This window comes from Mesocricetus auratus, unplaced genomic scaffold, assembly GCF_017639785.1.
Source record: "Mesocricetus auratus isolate SY011 unplaced genomic scaffold, BCM_Maur_2.0 Super-Scaffold_100047, whole genome shotgun sequence".
Classification (NCBI taxonomy): Eukaryota; Metazoa; Chordata; class Mammalia; order Rodentia; family Cricetidae; genus Mesocricetus; species Mesocricetus auratus.
The window spans coordinates 495,494-520,076 of record NW_024429224.1 but is presented as its reverse complement, the minus strand read 5'-3'; the positions used below and the strand labels follow the sequence as shown (position 1 = coordinate 520,076).

General features: G+C 44.1%; 1 protein-coding gene across 10 annotated transcripts in view; it reads right to left on the bottom strand.

Annotated features, from left to right (window-relative positions):
- Positions 1-231: 231 nt before the first annotated feature.
- Cntrl (centriolin) overlaps positions 232-24,583 on the bottom strand; it is a 78,590-nt gene continuing 54,238 nt past the window's right edge. For 7 of the 10 annotated variants that reach the window (XM_040735657.1, XM_013122031.3, XM_021234099.2 and 4 more), the window contains 20 exons: positions 22,841-23,049; positions 20,603-20,795; positions 17,894-18,024; positions 17,611-17,751; positions 17,402-17,528; positions 17,101-17,265; positions 16,269-16,428; positions 13,184-13,299; positions 12,880-13,097; positions 11,242-11,399; positions 9,744-9,817; positions 7,558-7,746; positions 6,960-7,185; positions 6,155-6,360; positions 4,968-5,108; positions 3,046-3,309; positions 2,814-2,876; positions 2,085-2,291; positions 842-911; positions 232-646 (listed from right to left, as the gene is read on the bottom strand). In XM_040735657.1, the coding sequence (XP_040591591.1) occupies positions 858-911; positions 2,085-2,291; positions 2,814-2,876; positions 3,046-3,309; positions 4,968-5,108; positions 6,155-6,360; positions 6,960-7,185; positions 7,558-7,746; positions 9,744-9,817; positions 11,242-11,399; positions 12,880-13,097; positions 13,184-13,299; positions 16,269-16,428; positions 17,101-17,265; positions 17,402-17,528; positions 17,611-17,751; positions 17,894-18,024; positions 20,603-20,795; positions 22,841-23,049 (3,042 nt within the window). In that variant the 3' untranslated portion in view covers positions 232-646; positions 842-857. Of the gene's footprint in view, positions 647-841; positions 912-2,084; positions 2,292-2,813; positions 2,877-3,045; positions 3,310-4,967; positions 5,109-6,154; positions 6,361-6,959; positions 7,186-7,557; positions 7,747-9,743; positions 9,818-11,241; positions 11,400-12,879; positions 13,098-13,183; positions 13,300-16,268; positions 16,429-17,100; positions 17,266-17,401; positions 17,529-17,610; positions 17,752-17,893; positions 18,025-20,602; positions 20,796-22,840; positions 23,050-24,583 lie in introns of those variants that run through there. The other 3 variants (XM_040735658.1, XM_040735663.1, XM_040735664.1) reach the window with 3 other exon arrangements.

Genomic DNA, 24,583 nt, shown 5'->3' with positions numbered 1-24,583 from the left:
GCAACTACATGGTGGCTCACAACCACCTGTAATGAGATCCAGTGCCACCTTCTGGCATGTAGGGATACATGCAAAAAGAACACTGTGTACATACTGTGTACATAATAAATAAAATCCTTAAAAAAAAAAAAAAGAGCCGGTAAAACTTGGGAAATGCCTGGAAGATTGTCATTGTCCTGATGGCTTGCCAAAGAATGCCCTGTGAAATGAAGGTTAGATGACAAACCCAAGTTGACTTTACCTTTTATTTTCATATTAAAAATAGATTTTTGATCAGAATCTAAAAATAACTTATCAAACCTTGGGACTTTTTAGTACATTCTTTTTCATTGTAACTAGACATACCAGTTATGGACTCAGTGTATGTGGTTAAAAATTCACTGGGGGAATAAAAACATTCCAAGACTGGGGGAGAAAAATAAAATAGCCTCCTTACATTCTGGTTTCCACTACACACATAATTTACAAAAACTTAGGTGTAAACAGCACAAACACTACAATGCATTTTCAGTCTTCGACTCACATGACTCACAGGATCTTGGTAATAGAGTGACATTCCATTAGGAAGTCAGTGAGGTAGAGTAGGTATTTCCTCTTAAAAGTTCACGCAAGACTGTATTCCTGACTTCAGCTGAAGCTTCTTTTCCTACAATGAGACAGAAGCAGAATGGAATCTGTTTGTAGTGCTGGGATTGACTCTGGGGATGTACATGTGCTAGGCAAGTGCTTTACCATTACCATTAACCCAAACCTCCAACCCCCAAAATGCTTGAGATGCACTGCTATAAAATGATGACTGTGCTTCCAGATCTACCAATTAAATGCAGGGTAGCTAACATACCCTGAAAGCAGGAAACTCAGCGGTGGTAACTGTGGGGCTCTGATGGACCTTGTAGAACTCGGAAGGATCTCTGAGAAGGAAAAAAAAAATTAAGCACAGAAGCTAGCCCCCAGTCCCAGCCTAATTCAAGGTTTCATCTCACAGTGGCCCAGATGACAACCCCAGACTTTGAAACAATGCTGACAACTCACCTGTACCTCTATAATGTAGATTTTGTCCTATGCTCTTGTTATTTTTCTATACTCGCTCTTACTTGGAGGGCCAAGAGGTTTGGGCCTTAGCTGACTTGTCTATCACGGGTGTTAAGGAAACTATATTAAAATCTCAGTTGTGCTGCTCATTAGCTTTGTGACTCAGGTAAGTCATTTGCCCCTCCTTAGGCCAATTAAAGAAGCTACTGTCCCTGGACATTCCTTGTGCTTCTTGGGACAAACTGCTTTCTGGTAAAGGTAGGCTGGCTTGTATATCCTGACTTGTCCTTGGCTATATCCTTGACCTGACATTTACCACTTTATGTAGTTACTTACCTACATAAAGGAACATTTTGTACCTTCCAGGATGTAAAAATTAAATGTGATGTTGAATGTATAGTGTTTAGCATGTATACGGAATATGTGCCTGAAAATGAAAGCCAACAATATGTGTTACTGTTGGCCAGTTCCATGAGTTACTTAATGTTCCTGTTAAATGACTACTAATTAGAAACCCTTGTGAGATCCAGAGTTTATTCATAGACAGTGAAGAGGTCTGCGTTCCAGTGTCTACAATAAATGGGCACCACCTAAAACCCAGGCTTGACCTCACAGGTCTAAGCTTTTACTTCTAAAAATGTGTTATAGCTGCTTTGCCTGCATATATATGTCTGCACTATTTGGGTGCCTAGTGCTTATGGAGAAAAGGGTGGTGGATCCCTTGGAAGAGCAGCCAGTACTCTTAACTGCTGGGCCATCTCTCCAGCCCTGAAGGTCTAAGCTCTACATTAACCAAGTAGAAAATAAGGAAATCTAAAAGTCGACACAGACAAACATTTTTCCTGGGTTCTATCTCCAGTCCCAGTTCACTGACTAAACCATTAGCATAGCTTCTTTCTTTACCTATAGAACAGGTAAACTTTCCCAGAGATGGCAGACAAGGTTTTTCCTAAGATAGGAAAGTGGCATGAGATCCCAAGTCTTGGATCACCAACCCCAAAGTTTCCAAGTATTCTAGGTAACACCAGACTCCTTAAGAGCTTCCGTCTTACCTGACTTTGTCCAAGTTGAGAGTCTTCTACAAGGGAGGAGTCCAGATGAGACAGACTGGGTGATGACGTTGAATCTACAGAGGTACTAGTAACCAGTTCTCCTAAAGCATCAACTTGTCTCCTCAGACTGTATAAGGTGCCCTCTGTCTGCCGCTTCCCTTTGATTAACACTTCTGCTTGCTTAGACATACAGTGTTGAAGCTGAGCCTGAAAAAGTGTTACCAGATGTGGGTTTACACAGAAGAAATGCACCTCAGCTTCTTCACCTTTGATAAGCAAGTCTGACTTCAATAAACAGGGATGAGGGCAGGGCATGGTAGTAACCCTATTTAGTCCTTGCACTGGGGAGGATGAGGCAGGACAGCCCCAAGTTCAAGGCCACTCTACAGTTCCAGTACAGTCTAGGGTACAGAGGGAGACCCTGTCTCAAGGAAGTGTTACATAGGTTAAAGAACACAACTTCACATCAGAATTCTGAACTGGACCTTGCATGTGCTAGACAAATGCTATACCACTGAGCGATATATATCCAAGGCCCTAGAATTCAAATGGCTTTGAAAGACAGCCATTTGCTACTGTGTGATGTCAGCTTCTCTGAACTTTTACAATGTGGTCTCTAAGCGTCCTCTTGAGTGCTGCAATAAAGTGGACTGAGCAGCATGTGGGCATGGAAATGTCCCCACTCTTGCCAAGCTATCTATACTGTTCGTGTGTGTTTTAAGAGGCAACCTTGAGTCGATCTTCACGGTGGCGCAGTCTCTCACGGAGTGCTTCTCCACGCCAGTGTTCATCCTTTTTCAGAGAGAAGAGGAGACCAATGAGTTACCAACTGACATGAGTGGGAGCCTACCATCTTCCCCTCCTACCCTGGCACCCCAAAATTCATTTTTAGCTTTCCTGGGGGAGTTGGGAACCAAACTATCACTCTAGGAAGCCCAGGGAAGAGCAGGACAAACTTAACCATGATGTGAACTTGGGAAAAGTTGGATTTTTCTTCAAAAAGTCTCTCATTTGTGGTGAATGGGAAGTTCTCTTTCAAACTTTCCAACTCTGCTAAGTTTTCATTTCTTTCCAAAATAGCTGCTAGATCTGCTGGGAGTTCTGGAAGAAACTGGTTGAGATTCTTCAGACTGGTTCTGATTTCATCTTTCACTTCAGACTTGAGTGTCCTCATCGCGTCACTGATTTCCATTTGCCTTCTCTCTAAATCTTTCTGGTTTGCCATCTAAAGAACGAATTGGGGTTCAACAACAGTACTTAGAATCGAGTTGCTTAATATGTCTTATATTGAAGGATCTACAAATACTGGACTGGCTTAGCTAGTAATGTGCTTAGGCTGGGCAAAGTGGACGAGGCTGAAAGTTCAGTACTGACTGGGGAGGCAGAGACAGTCAACCTGGAGCTCACCAGCCGGCCAGGCAGCCAAGCCAAACCAGTGAGCTTCTGGTTCAGGGCAGTAAGACAATCAGAGGAGACAACCAGGCCTCTACATGAACCACTCAGTGCATGCAACACCCATGCCCACACCACACAATACTCTAACAACAACAACACACACACACACACACACACACACACACACACACACACACACACTACCCTAACACACTACAGAATACCCTAACACACACACACACCACACAAACAATACCACACAATACCCTAACACCCACACACTACCCTAATACACACTACACAATACCCTAACACACACTACACAATATCCTAACACCACACATATACACACATACAATACCCCAACAACACACACACACCATAAAAAGTAAGTTGAGGGGAGGAGGGAGGCATCGGTCAGTCAATAAAGCATGAGGACCCACATAAAATGTTGGGCATAGGGACACACTTGTAATCCTAGTGCTGGAGAATTGGAGAGGGGCTCTTGCCTAGCCAGTCTAGTCTAACAGGTAAGCTCCAGGACAATGAGGGACCTGTGATGGGGTTGCCTTTCTATACATAGTTTCTCTTATCTGTTAATGAATACAGCATTGTGTGGCTACTGGCCAGGCAGAAAGGATAGGCAGAGCTACCGGAGGAGGATGATTCTGGGAAAGGTAGGTAGGAGTCCCCCAGAGTCCAGATGCTGCTGGAGGAGTAACACCATGCCAGACATTACGGGGTAAGCCACAGCCTCATGGCAATACATGGATTGATTAAGACAGAGCTAGCCAATAAGAAGCCCTAGTCATGGCCAACAGTTTCATAATTAATATAAGTCTCTGTATGTTCATTTGGGGCTGATGCGGCTGTGGGACCAGGCGAGAAAGAGTGCTCGTAATAAACCTGTCTTAAACAGACATGGCTGGGGTTCCTGAGAATGATTTAAACAGACATAGCTGGGGTTCCTGAGAATGATTCCTAATGTGTCCTCCAACTCCACACACATGTGAACCTGCACATCTATTTAAAAAAAAAAAGTTGGCTGAGTTGGCTCAGCAGGTAAAGATACGTGTTAAGCCTGCCAACCTGGGTTGAATCTCCAAGACCCAGTAGGAAGGAGAGAACTGACTCCCTCAAGTTGTCTTCTGACCTCCATGTGTTCGCCATAGGGTGTGTGTGTATGTATGTGTGTCTGTGTGTGTGTGATGTACTTATACACAACAAATGCCATTTAAAAAAAGCTAGTTGAACTTAAAATAATTTTAAAAGTATATTTTAATCAATACTTTTTCCTTAAGTGTATGTAAATTTTAGGGCTAAAAAGATTTAACTTAGAGAACATTCTTAACAATAAGCTTTTCACAACTCCCACATGCCTCTTAGAGAGAGCTACAACAGTAAAGCCTGCCTGAGCCCTGGGGGAGGGAGTGCAATGAGAGACTACATGGTGCCCAGGCTGGCCAGCTGGCCTTCAGGGGTGCACACCTGTTTCTTGAGCTCCAGGTATTCATGCTGTATCTGGTTGAGCTCCTTCATGAGGCGTCTGGCCCGCTCATGGTTGTCTTGGGCTACCAGTTCAATTGTGGCCATTTCCTTTTGCATGCAGCTATTCTCCTGTTTTTGTTCCTAGCATAGAGGGAGGCAAATGGCTTTGTAGTCTCATATGGGCAGTCGTAGTTACTAGCTTCCATACACACTAGCGCTTTAACAACCTTAGCTTCTATAGCTGTAGAATGGAGCTAAGTCTATCTGGAGGCAGGTGTTTGCAGGGTGGCTGGGAGAACCCCAAAGTTTGAACCTCAGAACTTTAGTGCTGTCTCTGACAACTTACTTCTCCCCTCCTCAGCCCCATTAATTATCTGTGAAATGGCAATAATACCACCATGGGTTGTGGGGAGGAGGTTATTTTATTTGTGTCTGAAACACGGCCTCACTATGTATATCAGACTGGCCTAGAACCTACCATGTAAGACCAGGATGATCTCAAACTCAGAGACCCTCTGGCTTCTGGCTCTAAATACTGGGATTAAAGGTGTGTGCCACCAAGCCCAGATTAAATTTTAGACATCCAAATTCTATCTCTGTGGTCATCTTTTCTAAGTCCTAGTTGTAAGCACGTTCTGGGTAATGCATCCAGATTCCTTTCATACAACAGATTCCATTATTCCCTACAGAGAGCAGGGAGAACCCATTCCTTGGGAATCCACTGTGCTCACTGCTCTGAATAATGTCATTATCCCTCTCCCAACACACTTATTTCAAGGGGAAATGCACGCACACCAGATTTGCTGGTTTTAGTACGTTTGATAAAAGTCCATGTTGATCAAAATGAGCAGACTGAAGCTACACAAAGGTTCCTATCAACCTAACACCTGGCAGCCCACAGTGGGCTGAGCATAGTGCACAGCTCTCTGCTGAGCTGCTAACTGTTCATAGGATGGTCCCTGGCAGCAGCCAGAGCTGCTTTGGGGCTAATGACCAAATCTCGGGAAAACTCACCATGTGCTTCGACAATAAATTACAATTAAATATACTACTAATAACCACTGAATTAGGGTCTGGGTTGATGGGTAATTTATTTTCTCTTGCAGTGAAGCAGTAAGTAAAACGTGTATGTCAATTGGATGCAAACACAGTGTTTTCTCTAGACTTCCAGGATAGCAAACACTTACAAGAAGGTTTTTCTCGAGTTGGTTCCGCTGGGTCTTCAGCGCTTCCTTTAGGCCAGCTACCTGCTTCTCCGCCTTTTTCCTTTCTGTTAAGAACTGGTTTCGCAGGAGGCTGAAATCTGCCCTCATGGCATCTGCCTCTTCCTGCTGGGCCAACAGCTCACCTGACTTCTCCATTAGCTGCTGCTCCCGCTCTGAAAGCTGCTGTTCTGGAAGGAGAGCATGCTTGGTAGGTTTGACCACAGCCCTCGGCCAGCTGTGGGCAGAGCTTTCTGCACCTCACGGCACACTGCCTAACCGTGTCTGCCGTTTCCCTCTAGTACCAGCTTTCACAAGTCTGCCCTGACACACTCCATGGGCTAGAGAAAGACGCACTGAGAGCAATCTGATTCCAAGATGGATCCCTGTATTCTAGTATAGCTCATGTTAGTCAGTGCTGATACTGTATTTCCACAGCTGCGGTCAAATGCACCCACGTGCACAGCTCCCGAAAACCTGCCCTTCAGAGTCCCTAACATCTCACCTTAATGTTTCGACTTTCCTGCCTATGGTCTTGAATAAGGCAGAAGGGCATGAAGAGACACGCTGGCCAGTGTTAGTGTCAAAGCTCACCATAAAGACACTTATTCCCACTCCCCCCCCAGTCCTCAGCCGTCTCTCAGGGGGCTGCTATCCTCCTTCCTGCTTTAGTTCTCCTTCCTCCTCCTTGGACTCTAGCCAGGGTCTAGGTCTTCTTCTCACACTTTACAAGACAACGAGAAAAGCAACCCCACCCCTAGCCCGAGTCAAATCCCTGCAGTGTACTTACTGGCCTGGGACAGCATCTTCTCCAGGTTCTCACTGCAGCGCTCTTCCTCCTGCAGGGTCCTGAGGCGTCCTTCAGCTGTGGACACGTCTGTGAGCAGCTGCTCCAGTTTGACTTTCTGCTCTGTCACCTGCTTCTCCAGCTGCTCTTGCTGCTGCTTCAGTGTCACTTTACCAGCCTCTAACCTCTGTTCCTCACCTTCTCTTTCCTTCTGGAGGTTTTGAAACATCTGAATAGAAAGTAACCATCATCAGTCATAAAAGAACAAGTGTCCCAATGATCCTCAGACATTCCAGTTCAAAAGAAAGGAGAGAAATGTCTGCCAAGGCGGGGAGGCAGGGAAGAGACAGACAGACAGACAAATGCCAGTGCCTTTATAAAGATGGAGCAGGGGCTGGAAAGTCACCTGGGCACCATGAGAAGAGGATGCAAGCTGCTTACTAATTAGCATGTGGCCATCAAGGTCTTATAGGACCAATGCCTGACAACGGAACAGCCCTTAACTTATACTAATCAGAGTCACCCAGAAGATGCACACGGGGCAGTTTGTCTGGGGTGAGGTGGGCGGCACACAGCTTCCATGAACGCCTGTGTGCAGTACCACTTCTTGTTGCTCTAGCTGGAGCTTGCTCTCTCTGATCTCCTCCTGCAGCTCCTGAAGTCGCTGTTCTTTAGTCTCTGTGTCTTTCTGGCAGCTCTCAAACCTGGCGATCCACTTGCTGATGTCCTTCTGCAGCTGTCCCTGCTCACTGAGCAGAGCGTTCTGGCGCTGCGTGGTATGGAGCAGGTCCTTTGCAAAGGCAAAAGAACACATTGGAACTCCTCACAAAGCCACTTCCTAGGTGATCAGTGTCTGTCAGCACCTGCCAAGTCTGAAAAGTGCCACACCCTTTACTCTCAGTAAACTTACAGAGGAGGGCCCAAGACTCAGCGTTAACACCTGGCTGGCCCTCTTTCGGTGCCTAACAAGAAAGATGGCAAAGGATGGAGAAATCTCAGCAAAAGCGTCAGCTTCCTTGTCACCAACATGGGAATAAACACAGCGCTGCAAATAACCCAAGACTGCTGAGGAAAATGAAAAACTACCAACAATGATTCTTTTGTTACTATTTGAAATCTTTAGATAGGTTCAAAACTTAGAAAAAATTGAGTTAGCTTTATTTTTAACAGAAAAAATTAAGAATCTAATATCATAAAAAGATTTTTGAGGGTTGGAGAGATGGCTCAGTGGTTAAGAGCAATGGCTGCTCTTCCAGAGGACCCATGTTCAGTTCCCAGCACCCAATGGCAACTCACAACTGTAACTCCAATTCCTGGGAGATCCAAGACACACATGCAAAGATTTTTTTTTTTTGAGACAGGGTTCTTTTTTGTAGCTTTGGAGTCTGTCCTAGAATTCACTCAGTAGACTAGGTAGGCCTCGAATTCAGAGATCCGCCTGTCTCTGTCTCCAAAGTGCTGAGATTAAAGGTGTGGACCACCGCCACCCGGCTACGAGAAAGATTTTTGAGCCAGGTGTGGTGACTCAGGACTTTAACCACAGCATTCGGAGGCAGAGGCAAGTGATTCTCTAAGTTTGAGGCCACCCTGGTCTATAGAGTGAATACTAGGACAGTCAAGGCTTCACAAAGAAACTCTGTCTTGAAACCAATGACAAAAATAAGTTTTTATCTTAAACGTTTTATGTCTTAGAAACAGAATTTTAAAGGTAAGGAATTCAGATGTTTCACCTAATTTCCTGAAGGCCTCTGGAACCCCAACAGTAGCATGCGCTCACAGGTTGACGCTGAGTTACGGAGAGCTGCACTAGTGAGCACCCGACGAGATGGGTGCTCCAGTTGACAGCTGCTCTGCAGCGCTAGGAGCGTCTTACAGGGAGGGGCGCCTGCGCCCCAGGGCCCCATGTGCCTGCACAGGCTCCCAGGAACTGCTGTTTGACTCTGCACTAGCTACCACCTACTTCTTCCTAGCATCGGATAAACCTGAACCAAGAGCTGAAATACATCAGAGAAGAATCCAAGGACCAAAACCTTATCTGAAGATGCTGTGTATGTAGGGGCCTATGGAGCTGTGTATGTAGGGGCCCTATGGTGCTGTGTATGTAGGGGGCTCTATGGTGCTGTGTATGTAGGGGGCTCTATGGTGCTGTGTATGTAGGGGGCCTATGGTGCTGTGTATATGGGGGCTCTATGGTGCTGTGTATGTAGGGGGCTCTATGGTGCTGTGTATGTAGGGGGCCTATGGTGCTGTGTATGTAGGGGCCCTATGGTGCTGTGTATGTAGGGGCCCTATGGTGCTGTGTATGCTGTACATGTAGGGGGCCCTATGGTGCTGTGTATGGTGTATATGTAGGGGCCCTATGGTGCTGTGTATGTAGGGGCCCTATGGTGCTGTGTATGTAGGGGGCCCTATGGTGTGTATGTAGGGGGCCTATGGTGCTGTGTATGTAGGGGCCCTATGGTGCTGTGTATGTAGGGGGCCTATGGTGCTGTGTGTGTAGGGGGCCTATGGTGCTGTGTGTGTAGGGGGCCTATGGTGCTGTATATGTAGGGGGCCCTATGGTGCTGTGTATGTAGGGGGCCTATGGTGCTGTGTATGTAGGGGGCCTATGGTGCTGTGTGTGTAGGGGGCCTATGGTGCTGTGTATATGGGGGCCCTATGGTGCTGTATATGTAGGGGGCCCTATGGTGCTGTGTATGTAGGGGGCCCTATGGTGCTGTGTATGTAGGGGGCTCTATGGTGCTATAGTGCCAGCTGTAAGAGGTCAATTATATTAGTGAATCTTACCTGCTTTGCTAGGTTCAAATGGTCTTGAGTATTACCCAGTTCCTCCTGTATGGAGTTTATGGCTTCCTGTTTATCTACAGAAAAATTTTCATAAAATGCTATTTATACATTTTATATATAGTTTTCCACTTGATATCCCCTCAAAATTCATCAGAACTGAATTTATATTTATTTCTGTTAAGTCAATGATAATCTTATTAAAGGACAGAAAACAGTTACAATGACAACCCAATTAGGGGTTTTCAAAGATTTCCATATTAAAGAATCCATAAACATTTAGATAATAATGTTGGTGAGACTGGTGGTTTAAAACTGGGTATACTGGCTGGGCGTTGGTGGCACATGTATTTAATTCCAGCACTCTGGAGGCAGAGGCAGGTGGGTCTCTGTGAGTTTGAGACCAGCCTGGTCTACCGAGCGAGTTCCAGGACAGCCTCCAAAACAATACAGAGAAACCCTGTCTCGAAAAAACAAACAACAACAACAACAAAAAAACAACCCTGGGTGTACTGTACATTACTTTTGGAAATGTAAACCTGGCATGAGCTATTAAGAAATTAAGCCTCAGTATCATCACTTGTAAATGTATATCAAAATACTACAAAGGTTTTGCTTGCTTTTGATACAGTGTCTCATTATGCAGCCCAGGTGGTTTAACACTTAGGTTCCTCCTGCCTCAGCCTACTGAGGGCTGAGTTTACAGGTGTGTTACATGGATTAAAAATGAGACCGTACATACATCATAACTACAACATAATAAATACTTAACAAGTACATTATTAGCTATAAATACTTAGCCATTTCTCCTAAATAAATTAACAGAAATATGTGGTAATAAAAGACATTTTTATTATTTGTATTCAAACACACACACACACACAAACACACACACAGAGTTATGACCTGAAAGGGTGATGTCAGTTTATTATTATGAGTGTACTTGTGCGAGCAAGTATGAGCATGTGCCATACATCAATGTGGAGGACAGAGGTCAACATCTGGGAGGCAGTTCTCTCCTTTTACTGTGAGCTTGAAAGACAGGTTCTCAGGCTTGGTGGCAAGTGCTTTTTACCTACTGAGTCACTAGCCCCAAAATAATTTTTTTTTGGTTTTTCAAGGCAGAGTTTCTCTGTATTGCTTTGGAGACTGTCCTGGAATTCCCTTTGAAGACCAGGCTGGCCTCGAACTCACAGAGACCCACCTGCCTCTGCCTCCCGAGTGCTGGGATTAGTGTGCACCACCACTTCCAGGTCCAAAAATAAATTTTATATTAAGTTTTTGTTCTAACTTTAAACTGTTCTCTAAGGAACATAAGTTAGATTTAAAAACATCGTAAGGTAAAATCCATGTATCATGGGTGTCTTAAAGTACATGATTTAGACACAGTGTATTTACAGAGTGGGATAATCAAATCCATAATCTAACTTTACAAAGAAATCCCACACCCCATTTTGCATCTCTCACTTCTTAGTCCCGTGTCTGCCATTCCGTCCCTTACCTTGTAGCTGCTGCTGCACCATGGAAATGTTGCTGTGCAGGGCTAGCTTATCTTGGTTCATGCGTTCTAGCTCCTGCTGCAGTTCTCTGACACGCAGTTCCAGCTTCCCCAAGTTTGACTGCTCCGTTCTGTTGCTTTCTTCTGTAGCTGCTAAAACTCTGCCATGGAATAAACCAGACTGTCAAACAGAAAACATTAGGCTGACTGAGGTGCAATACCTCCTTCATAGTGTACAGGAGGAAGTCAGGATGAGGGTGAGGCCTGGAATTTAAGATGCCAGAACTTGTTTCCAAAAGACACCTTACTAGAATCCCAAATAAGAGATTAAAAAAGATTCATTAAAGTTTTACATGTGACATTCAAAATTACAAAAACAAAACAAAACAAAACAAAAGTGAGTGATCAACACAGATTGCTAACTCACCAATAAGTGAAAAAGCAGGAAACACTATATGTACAATAGGTCTGCCCATATCTCAGCCATGCTAGCAAGTGCATATCTCACTGTGATTTTAACTTGGATTTCCCTACTGATGAATGATGCTTGGCAGTTTTTCATTTGCTTCTTTTCCATTACATATCTTCTATGAAAATATATGTTCAAATCTTTTGCCCATTTAAAAAACTAGATTATTTTCTATCAAGTTTTGAAGGCTCTTTATAATATACATTTTGTGGACATAAATCTTACATTACACACATGATTGAGAACATTTTTTTCCTAACCCTTATCATGTATTTTTATTACTTTCAATTGTATCTCCTGGTGAGATCTTTTAAATGTCTGGTTTTTACTTTTATTTTATTTTTTTTTTGAGAAAGTGTCTGTCTGCATAGCCCTAGCTGTCCTGGAACTCACACTGTAGATCAGGCTGTCCTTGGACTCACAGAGATCCACCTGCCTCTACCTCCTGAGTGCTGGGATTAAGGTGCATACCATTATACCTGGCTGACATGTCTGAGGGCAGACCAGAGTACAGCTTCCGGGAGGTGGTTCCCTTTCCCCCTGACATGGTTTATCATCATGCTTCTGCTATGCTGTGTTCACTAGGCTGGCTGCCATGTGGGTTTCCAGATGGCTCTCCTATCCCTGCTTCCCATGTCTCCCTCCACAAGAGTGCTGGGATTCCCAATGCATAACCCCAGCAACTGGCTTCTTTATGTGGGTTCCAGGGTTTGATCTCAGGTCATCTACACCATCTTGTCAGCTTTAAATATCCTGTCTTGTTTTTTGTTTTTTCAATCTAATTTTGTATATGTATGTAAGTACATGTGTACAAAGTATAGCTTACCTGTACAGGCATTTTGAAATCAGACAGTCTCTCACGGAACCTGGAAGTCACTCTTGGTGAAATGGGCTGTCCAGTGGGCCCACGGGATCCACTTGCTTTCTTTCACTCCTTTTATGTGAGTTCTGGTATCTGAAACTCAGGTCCTCAACTGAGCCATCTCCCGACCCTCACCCTTTATTGTTTTTATATGGATCATGTTTTTGGTGCCTAGTTAAGAAAAATTTTATCCTACTCAAAGTTTTCCCTTAAGTTTTATATTTAATTTTTACATTTATGCTTATGCTCCTGCCTCAGCTTCCTGGGTACTGGGATTACAGACACATAGCCCTACGAGCATCTCTCTTACCTTTTGGCGTGTGAAGACTTCTTTTCCCAAGTCTCACACTGCTCCTGAAGATCTTCCTTCTCTTTAGTCAAACACTCGATGCATGATTGCAGTGCCTGGCTCTCAGCCCTCACTCGCTCTAGTTCCCTCTTGTCCCTCTCCAGGAGCTGCTTCTGCCACTCTATTTCCCTGTTCTGTTGCTGAATTGTCTGCTGCAAATTCTCCAGCTCCAGCTTCTCCTGAATCAGACAGGAGAGGCTTCAGACTCCGCCCCCTCCCTCCAGGAGAAAGGGGGCGGGGCAAAGGCGCAGGCTTTCCTCAGTACCTCCAGCACATCCACCTGGGTCTTCTCCAGCTCCATCACCTTCTGGTCATGCTGTAGCTTCAGACCTTGGAGCTCACTGTTTTCAAGCTGCAGTATGTCTGCAAGATTCTTAAGTTCTGATGGAGACAAAGCATGGTCAGTGCTAGTAAGAGAACCAGGAGACAGAACAGAACAGACTGCAACTCCTTGTTGACTGACACAGAAACACAATCTTGTTGAATTGCCTAAATGCTGATTTTATTTTTAAAGGAAAAATCTTTTTGAAAGTACTGTTAAGGCCTCAGAAATCTCTGGGGCCTTGGGTAGTAGATTAGTGTTCACCACGGCATACAAATGATCTTTGGGAGCCCATTCCACATGGAGGGATGCTCTCTCAGCCTGGACACATGGGGAAGGGCCTAGGTCCTGCCCTGGATGAAATGAGACTCTGGAGAGCCCCCCAATGAGGTCCTCACCCTCCCTAGGTTAAGATGTCGGGATTGGGCTGGGGGTGGGGCTGGGAGGGAGAAGGGGGGAGAGCTGGGATTGACATTTGAAGCATGCATGTTTCTAATTTAAATAAATAAAAAAAGAAAGTACTGTTAAAAACACTAATTTGTAACCAGGCAGTTGGTGGTGCATGCCTTTAATCCCAGCACTTGGGAGGCAAAGGCAGGCAGATCTCTGTGAGTTCGAGGTCAGCCTGGTCTACAGAGCGAGTTCCAGGACACCCAGAGAAACCCTGTCTGGAACCCACTCCTCCCCTCAAATACCAAACCAACCAAACAAAAACAACACTAATTCTGACTTTAGGAGCATTTATATCCACAAAGAATGAGCTACATATATTTTATATGAAAGATACTAATTAAAATAGGAAAAACTTGCTGGGCCTTGGTGGCGCACGACGCTTTTAATCCCAGCACTCGGGAGGCAGAGGCAGGCAGATCTCTGTGAGTTCAAGGCCAACCTGGTCTACAGAGTGAGTTCCAGGACAGCCTCCAAAACAATACAGAGAAACCCTGTCTCGAAAAAAACCCAAAAAAACAAACAACAAACAAACAAAAAAAAAATGGAAAAACTTGAAAATCATAGGTTTTTGTTCTTTGGGAAAGATCTGAAAAATAATTATCAGAAGCCCAAGAGACGAATGACAAGAACAAATGTAATAAAGAAATCTCTAAAAGACTGGTGACATGGCTCTTACCACCAAGCCTGATGATCTGAGATCAATATGAGGGACCCATATGGTAGAAATAATCAATGCCCCAAAGCTGTCCTGACCTCCACATTGTTCCTCACATGCACACACACAATAAAAATAAAATGTAATAAAAAACCCCAAAGCCGTCCACAACAGCATTTTGGAGTGTTTTATTTCAGGGGTACACTTTGTTTGACATCCTGGCTGGTAATTATCTACAAGTCTCAGATGGCCTGGGAAACCCCGAACAGGAAGCTGACTTGACTGCGTAAAGCCTTCCTTCCCCTAGCCTGTGAACGCTGCAGTGTGTGCACATACTAGCAACTGCAGCATCCTCCTCGCAGGTATTTATAGCCTGAGACTGCCCAGAGGCCTACAGAGACCTTGCACTGAGCCTGGACCCTCCCCACTGTGCTGCACACAACACACTGGGGATTCGGGCTGTTGTGGAGCTGTGTGCACGCCTGCATACCTGTCTCTCCCCGTCCCTCAGTGCCCGCCCACAGCTTTCCATGACATGGCAGGTGAAAGTATTTGCTATGTAGGTATGAGGACCTGAGCTGGGATCCCAGCACCCACAGAAAAAGCTGGGTGTGGCTGTGCACCTATAACTGCAGTGTTCTATGTGTGTATGGGTGGGGTGGGGTAGGGTGCAGAGACAGGAGGATCACTGGGACCAGGTTTAGCGAAAGCCCTTGTCTCAAGGGAATACCACAGTGATCTAACAGGACATCTGATGTCCTCCTCTGGGCTGTGTACACACTTAGGCATACACACATATGTACATACACTATGCTCAAATAAAATAAAACATGATAATAACAAAAATAAAATAACTGGGCTATAGCCCACATTCATCATTCACATTAATTTTTTCACTCTATTTTTACATGTCATTAAGCACTAAACATAAGCCTATCTTTCCAGGTTTGTAATTACAAATCTTGCTGTGATGCACATAAAGGCTGGTCCTCTCTGGATGCGTAGAAATGGGCACTTTTGTTTGTTGTTTTTTAGTGGCTTAGTGGATACACCTGAATCTACTGATATTTTAAGTACCATCTGCGGCCCTTCAGCCTGGCAGGATTTCCAGACCCACTAGCAGTGGCTCTACTGAGGTTGCCAAATGTAGCTTTTTTTTCCTTGTTCTTTTTTGTTTGTTTTAGACAGAATTTCTCTATGTAACAGCCTTGGCTGTCCTGGAACTCGTTCTATAGACCAGTCTAGCCTTGAACTCACAGAGATCCACCTGCCTCTGCCTCCCAAGTGCTGGGACTAAAGGCGTGCGCCACATCTCCCAGTGCCAAATGTAGTTTTTAATTAAGCCACTATCGTTCTATTAGCAAAGATGTTGCGTGTAAACTTGCTACCATAGAGGGACTGAGAAGCAACCAGCTGACCTTCCTTTTTGGTCAGAGACCTAGGAAGAGAGTGTCTCTCCAGCCATCCCAAACCAAAAACACTGTGAGACTATAATAAGCCCCTCCCTGCTCCTTCCTGTGGGTCTCCTTAATCTATCTTCCTGGCTCCTCCATACTCTCTATGGCTAAGTCTTGTCAACTGATCCAAGGATGATTTTATTAACAGTTCTGGATTTCATAGTGTGATCAAATACCCTGCAACATTAGTTTTATACATTTGAATGTTTAGAGTCTTGAAACCTGTCTCCAGTTACACTTCATCAGCTCCAAGAGTCCTTCCTTCCGCCAGCACATTCTAATGGTTATTTTGCTTTAAATAACCCTTAACAAGCTGAATGGCAGGAGTCATCATGTCCCTTCTGTAACCCAAGAATCAGTGGGCTTCCAGTCCAGAAGACGGGATCTGGACAGGTGCACTTCCCTGTGACCTGCAGTGCGCATGTTCCCAGCCTCACACGCTGAGCCTGCTTTTTAAACTCACCAGTCTTATGTTTCGACAGCTGCTGTAAAACTGCCTGAAGATTTTCTTCCTCCTTCTCCATCTCCTGCTTTATGAGTGTGAGTTGAGTCTTCTGTTCACTGATGTGGACATTCAGTTCTCCTTTCTGAAAACTCAGTTCTTCCAGAAGTGATTTTACTTCCTGTGTTTAAACAAAAGTCATCTCCTCTGTGAAATTAAGACTCAGCTTCCTTTCCTTTCACATGAGTCAGTTCTGTTCTTGTTTTATCTCCCGGATCTGATTTGTAATTTAGTTTATAGCAATTTGTGCCTTTGGTAGCAAGAACAGTACTATATTTTTCACTAACATCTACTGTGTAATAGAAAAAAAGTAACACGTTCATGCAAATGTGTTTGTGCCATTTACCCCATACAAAGGCTGCTTTCCAGCCTCAGGGACTATCATGGCGGAAGGCTGGGAGCACAGACACGGTTACAGACTGAGATGCTCAGCAGACAAGCAGCTGCTATCAAATGCAAGAGAAAGAAACTCCTTAAGAGCAACTGAAAAAAACCAAAATAAAGCAACCCCTCCACCCCAGGAGTTGCATGTGGCTGAGCATGAGAAGCAGGCAGGATGTGACCAGGATAAGGACATTCCTGAACAGGACAGACATGAGAAAACCAAGAAGCAAGAGAACGCACAGTATATCCAGACGCCACCTGCCTGCCTTATCACCAATATATTAACACACTCAAACAGCACAGTAGAGGAGCGTTTCTATCCCCATTTGGGGAGAAGCAGGAAAAAACTTCAAAAATAAACCTACAGCACTGCCCTAGGACTCCTGAGAGAGCCTACTGCCAAACATACCCTGATGTGACTGCACTTCTCAGCGACCTCGGTCTCACCCAGCGTCAGGGCTTCCTGGAGGTCAGCTTTTGCCTGGACCAGGCTGTCCTGCAGTAGGAGCAGCTCCTCCCTTCTATGCCCCAGCTGTGTGTCTAGGATAGCCAACTCCTGCTGCTGGCTTGTCACCTGAAAGGGAGAGATGGGAAATTTGACTCCAGGATGGTCATATTATTAACACTTAGCGTATTTTCCCATCCTTTCTACAATCCCATAAACCCTACCCAGCAGTTTTAAACCGTCTTTTCCGTGTGTCTAGCCATACCTGGCCTTTCAGTGTTTCCAGCTCAGCTCTCTTGGCTTGGAGGAGAGTCTCAGAGTCTCTAAGGACCTGCAGGTGGTGCTCCTCATTGCGTTCGGCGGTCTCGATGTCTCTCTGCAGACTTTGCAGACTACAAAGCAGGGCAGTACTTCAGCTGCCCACAGCTGCTGCAGCACCCACCCCAGCCCCCCAGAGGTTACGTTGTTACTCACTCTTTGGTCAGTTTCTCCTTCTTCTCATTCAGACACTGGAAATCTGCATCTTTGGCTGCTACAACTTTGTTTATTTCTTTCAAGATTTCTTCTTGTTTGATTTTGTGCTGCTCCAAGTCCTCTACATCAGCCTGGAGCAATCTACAACGGAATATTTATCCTCCTGGCCATTCAGGCTTAGCATACTTCAACCATTATTCTGTGCCCCTCAGCCCTCAGTGGCCCACGAGTGACCCACCTCAGCAGTGGGGTCCACCTACCTCCGTGGCCCAGGGTCACCCACCTTAGTTGCTGCTCAGCTTTCACGAGGTTAAGTGCAGTCTCTTGGGCTCTCTGTTCTAATGCCTCAGCATCTGACTCGGTTTGTAATAAATTTCTTTCAGCATCAACGAACTTTTCAACAGCATTCTTTGTCTAGAAGAGAAACTCATCAAAAACAATTCAGCTATAGTACTCATCATAGCTATTCACAGTATTAACTGGTACAACTCTCAGAAAACAAGATAAAAACAGAAAAACCTAAAAAACATTCCTTTGCTGTGACTCTCTAATACTTAGAAAATTGTCCAGAAGAAATAATTATTATGTAAAAATATAATTAGATAAATCTTGACAAATAAAAGCTTAAGTGATAGTGTATTAAAATAGAATAATATTTAGTCTTTAAAATTACAATGCAGCAGCATGCAGACAAGAAAAATACTTTAAATGTATAATAAGCACTGTGAGAGGAATACAAAACTACATCTGTGTCAACAAAGCATTTATCAACAAAGTCATCTAAAGATGATGAGACTGACTGGAGATATCTTTTTATTTCAAAATTTGATTATATCAAATCTAGATAACTAAAAGGCAATAATTTTGCCAATCTTCCATACAGATTCTTCTTAATTTAGACATTATCAGCTGAAATGGACTCTCATTTTGTGATGGTGATTTACTTATGGCTAAGGACCACAAATACCAAATTCCTTTGACATCTTTGGAAACACTTCTATTTGCTAAATTTGGCAAAAAACACTTTTAAAATATCAACTTGGTTTCTTGATCTGCCTAGAATAAGAGATTTAAGGAATCTAAAAGGAGAGTTTAGTTTGCACTTGGCTGAATACTGCCTCACATCCAGCGTCAAAAGTCAGAGGTGTCTGCGTGTGAAATCTGTCTGTTAACTGTCCCGTGGATGTATACTGGCTGGTAAGGTCCACAGCACTAGACATGTCACCACATCTCTTTAGAGAGCTGCTTTCTGCAGGCTCATTAGCAAAGCAATGGGCAGAACACATCATCTACTCCCAAAGAGTGGCAGGTTTTAACATGTCTGGCACATTCAGATACTTCCTCCCACTTCCTTCTCCCCAAGATGTGTTCCTGAGTCCCTGGAAGGAGAGAGAGAGGCTCGGCTGTAGTCACCTTCCTCTTTGTGCCCACTGCCAATGCTATGATGACAAGTGATATGCTTTCTCTAGGGAGTGACACCTACTTCTACCTACTTCTCCACATAGCAACCAAAAATTTACAGAACAACAGCTACTCATAAGAAATGAGGGTTGTGTGTTCATGGTGTACGCCTTTAATCCCAGCACTTGGAGGCAGAGGCAGGCAGATCTCTGTGAGATCAAGGCCAGCCTGGTCTACAAAGTGACCAAGATAGCCAGGGCTACACAGAGAAATCCTGTCTTGAAAACAACAAAAACAACAAAACAACAACAACAAAGAAATGAGGACTTCCCTGTTCTCATTTAAGACCATGTGAAGGAGGATCCCTGGAAGGGGCTATGTCTCTAACGGCTGGTGGGCTTCAATGATACAGAGGGGTTGGAATGTTGCAGGTCCAGAGACTCATTACAGTTTATATTGGGTTAGCTTCAGCCTCCTAAATTAGACACATGCCTTGCCCACCTGTATTGGACCCAATACCCTATTGACTAGCAGATAAAGCCTGATTTAACATCCTGAAAAACAGATTAAAAACCCAAACCAAACAAATAAACAAACAAATAAAAAAAAAAACTTTGGGTTGTATTAAACAACAGTCCACAGAATTTAATAGGTGAAACCATTCATCAGTTCCCAAATAGTATGTTTCTATTAACTTAAATAGATTTAAGTTGAACTAACAAAAAATAGCTTCTGAGGTGCCAGGGGCTTTTTTCACTCTGGAATTCTCATTTTACTAAAGAACTACCGAGAAGCCACCACTTCAGTTAGCCATTTTGAGCTGCATATGCAAACACCATTAATGTCACTTCACAGGGCTGCCAAGGATGTTAATAAAATAGCATTTATAAATAGCCACCACACAGGCTTGGGAAATCACTTTTCCTCTTTGGTTTTCTTCTGCATTGTGGCCTAAAGAATGCTATTATCACTCACTTAGTAATCCACAGAGGTAAGTTACCAGCAAAGAACTCAGAGCCTTTCTCTTTTTTAAATTTCAACTCGGCTGTACTTAAATGAATAGACATCTATGACCCAAGAACTGAAAACATATCATTACTTCTGTTATCAACATGAAGAAAAGTAAGATTTCTATAAGAATTTGCCTGGTCATTTAAAAAGACACAGGACTTGGGAGGCAGGTGAATCTCTGTGAGTTACAGGCCAGTCTGGTCTAGTTCCAGGACAGGTTTCAAAGCAACACAGAGAAATCCTGCCTCGGAAAAGACAGATTGAAGAGTCCAAATTAAAAATAAATAACTCCCAACACACACTCAGATGGGGAAGAGGGACATGCTGAGAACTAAACAGCTTCAGGAATTTAAAACATGCTATTTAATCCATACTGAACAGCCTGCATATTCTTAGCTTGAATGTACAGACAAGGCAAGCAAAGTCTGAGGACCTAAACGACTTGCCCAAAACTTGCTCCTAACTCACAGGGTCCAGACTTGGACAGCATGTTCTCATCACTCTCTCCCTGCAGTCTAGGCAGACAGCAGGAACTGCTGTGTCACCACAGGAACCCCAGGCAGAACCACCCTACACTCACCTTCTCCTTCGTGCAGGAAAGTTCATACTCCGCCTCTGCCAGAAGTCGGTCAGCTTCCCTGAGCTCTGAGCGCCGCTTCAGAAGAGTCTTCTCTATGCATGCAACCTCATCGACAATATCCTCATGATGTTTCAGAGACTTTTCTATTTCTAGTTCAGTCATAAGATTCTCAACATCTCCATCAATGAAGTCCCTAAAAATTACATAAATACCAAGAGACTTTAAACAGATAATATAGACACTCATAATCTATGAAAAATGTTCAAGAATTTACTAACTTTTTAAGAGAGGTAGCTACAATTGGTTATGTTCAACTGGAGTTCAAAATATTATTATAAACACAGAATATTCCTGGCAGTAAATGTACACTATGTAAAATGCCTGATAGATTTGTGCTGTCAACATCGACCAAGACAACACTGCCACATTATTTTCTGAAAAACAGAAATAAAGGAAGTGACTATACAGTAATATCCAGTTCCTTTGACAGTCCTCAAGGTCAGTCCCCAGGTCAGTCAGCCCCAAACACTGTATGGGTTTGTGACTTCCTTCTTTATATTGAAGTAAAACTGTCATAAAAGATTTGGCAAAAAAAAAAGTGACACAAAATTCAATAACTCAAGGCTATTATGACAAAATTATATGAAAAAATTCAGCACACTGATGCTTTTCTTGTTTCTTCAAACAAAGGCATGCAAAGAACTTTTGCCTTTTTCTCTGCACACTGAACTGTTACCCGAATTTCCTGGAATGGTATTTTATTGCTGTTAGAGTAGCAGAAGTGGTAACCCACTGCCCTGTCACGTCTGTCCTCTTCTTAACATGTGCATGTGCATGAGAAGCAGCTATAACCACCCTACTCCACAAGCACAGAGCCCTTCTCCTCAGTGTAGCTCTGACTTTTCTCAGTCAGTTTCAGTGACTCAGCTGGCCACTCCTAGACGGCAGTGAACGTGTCTCATTTACTCTGCATGCCTCTCAGGCAGCACTCCCTACATCGAGGCCTAGGCTAGTCTGAACTGAATGACAAAAACTAGGGAAGCACCATATTCATGGACCAGCAGAGAAAACAACATTTTATATAACTGACCAGACAATAAAGGCCAGGTAAACTAACTGACTCTATGCTAGGTGCAGGTACCTATAAGCAGAGGTTCAGTTATTTACCCTCACTGACTCTCTGGCTGCTCACCCAAGGTTGCGAACCCTAAATTTTACAAGGTACCCGAGAAGAAAAAAAAGGAAGGCTTAGTGTAAAAGATTCCCTGACCTTTGTTTAAATTTTCTTAATAGATTTTGTGTGTATGAATGTTTTGCTTGTATGTATGTATGTGCACCACTGAATGTCTGGTGTCCATAGAGGTCAAAAGAGGGTGCCAGATCCCCTGGAACTGAAGTTAACGGATGTTTATGATCCACTATATGGTGCTGGGAATTGAACTTGCATTCTCTGCAAAAAGTGACAAGCACTTTAAACTGCTGAGCTATCTCTCCAGTCTCTGCACCCCACCTTTGAAAGGCAGTATAGCTAGACAGGGCTTGGAGAAGGCATCTCAGGAGGAGGACATAACATGTGCAGGTGTGGGGGTACAGGAAAGAGGGCTTGGGGGACCATGGAAGTAGTGCAGGCCAAACACTGTGTGAGGCTGAAGGGGAACAGGCAGGCAGGGTTCAGACTGTCTCGCGTACTGAAAGGAAACTGAGCCCAGTGTTCCTGGCAGACTGGAGAGAAAGATTCTAGACATGGTGGCCAGCAGGGAACTTGGTATGGTGGGCTAGAATTCCACTAATTAAAGGCTATAGCAGTGGAAATAACAGAAAAGAGTCATTTAGCTCTCTGAGGCAAAGTCAGAAGGACAAGGAAAGCCAACAGATGCCATGGAGAATGAGGGTTTGAAATCTTGTTGTATGTTTTACTGTGGTAGCTGGACAGAGAATGGTCATGCTGTTCACCAAAGACAACTACAAACAAGGCTGATCTGGATTATTTACCAGGAGACCTGAGATGTTCGCTATCCTAGATGGTATTTCCATGGGCACTGAATTAGTTGGAATTAACTTCTGTTTCTCAGTTCCCATTGCCATATTTAAAGAGCACCACCCACATACGGCTAACGTTTACTATTTTGCAGTTTACATCTAAGAAATTTTTAAAATAACAGAATGTTTTATGAGGCAGTGCCGACTGAGGTGCCCTTCAGAGCTGGTATTTATAAAAATATGATGGTGAATGCTTACTTTCGTTGTTGATGTTTCTGGATGGTTCTATGCAAGTCTTGTACTTCGTGTTCCAATTCTTTCTTCTCTTGCAAAAGGTCACCAATGTTACGATGCAGCTCTTCCACTTCCTTCTCGGAATGCTGCTTGGATGCTCTCAGCCACTGTTCTTCCTGTCGGTTTGATTTCAGGTGCTGCATTATGTCTTCTAGTCTAGACACTTCATTCTCCTGAACACAGAAAGTGAGTGCATTATAGAGATAGCAGAGGGCGTCTTCCTTTTGCTGCCAAAAGCTGAAATCAACTGGATAAAGTATGTATCTACTGCCTAAAAAATAGTGGGCCATCCTAAGATTTCAGTATGGAAAGAAAATTTGAGTCAAGCCAATTTTTTCACATGGCATAGATGAAACTTACAGACTTCACATAACTTTTCCAACAGTCTGACTATGTGTTAGAAATTCACAAATTGCTGGGCAGTGGTGGCACATGCCTTTAATCCCAGAATTTGGGAGGCAGAAGCAAGAGGATCTCAGTGAGTTTGAGGCCAGCCTGGTTTATAGAGCAAGTGCCAAGACAGCCTCCAAAGCTATACAGAGAAACCCTATCTCAAAAACAAAAATTCACCAAACCTCTCTGTTTCTAGAGTTCAGCATCCAGCAGAACAAACAAATTGAGATCTCTCTCCACTCTGGACACATGGGAGAATTGTTGAAATAGGTTCCAAGAAGAAGAGGTATGTTGCCAGTGTTTTTGCAGAATGAATAAAGGTAAACAGAATCTCAAGAAATAAGAAGCTAGCCAGGTGATGGTGGCACACCTTTACTCTCAGCACTCAGGAGGCAGAGGTAGGCGGAACTCCAAGCTGGAGGCCAGGTTGGTCTACAGAACGAGCTCCAGGAGCCAGGACTATAGAGAGAAACGTTGTCTCAAAAAACCAAACCAACCAAACCCACCCACCCACCCACCAACCAAAAACCAAGAAGAAGCTGAAGTGCCAGAGTTATGAGAGCACACGAGAGAGGCCATGTGAGTCATGCATTCTTGAAGGACTACAGGAGGCCTCAGTGTAGCAAGCAAGGCACCAACAGGTTTTGCCCTTTCCCTACCATTAGATTACATGCCTTAAGCTAGCCACCAAGGTCTATCCCCTTATTTGGCTACTTCCTCCTCCTGAGGCTGACTAACAAGGTCCACCCATAAAGCATGAAGTCCAGCAAACAAAAGCCCCCTTTGGCTCACCAATTAACATGCCCAATCAAAACTAAACACCTCATCCTAACATGGGGTTTCCCCTTGTCTCTTAAGAAACTGTCACTCGCCTAAGGGTCCCATCTGTCTCCCCTCTATCCAGAGGCAGTTCTTTTTCCTTCTGGGCCCCTTTTTCCCCTGTCCTTTGTCTCCTGTCCTTGTCTCTCTGGGGCAAAACAAATCTCCTTGTGCTGAGAACTCCATCTTGTCTCAGGGTATCCTGTGCCGATCCAGTCCTTTCACTTGTAGAGAGTAAAAGAAGGGATCCAAGGGAGTATCACAAATGCCTAACAGACAGATGGTTACAGACTGAATGCACACCAAAGTCACGGAGAATGGGAGATAGCACTGTATAGATACATGAATGCATGTGGGCCCTGTGGGCCAATTGTGACCTACTAGAAGGGGACAATAGCTTGGTACCTGCAGGAATCTTCTCTTTACTCCCTCAGGGGCTGAGGAGGAAGGAAAGAAGCCTGGAACACAGTTTTACTATATATATTAGAACCAAAG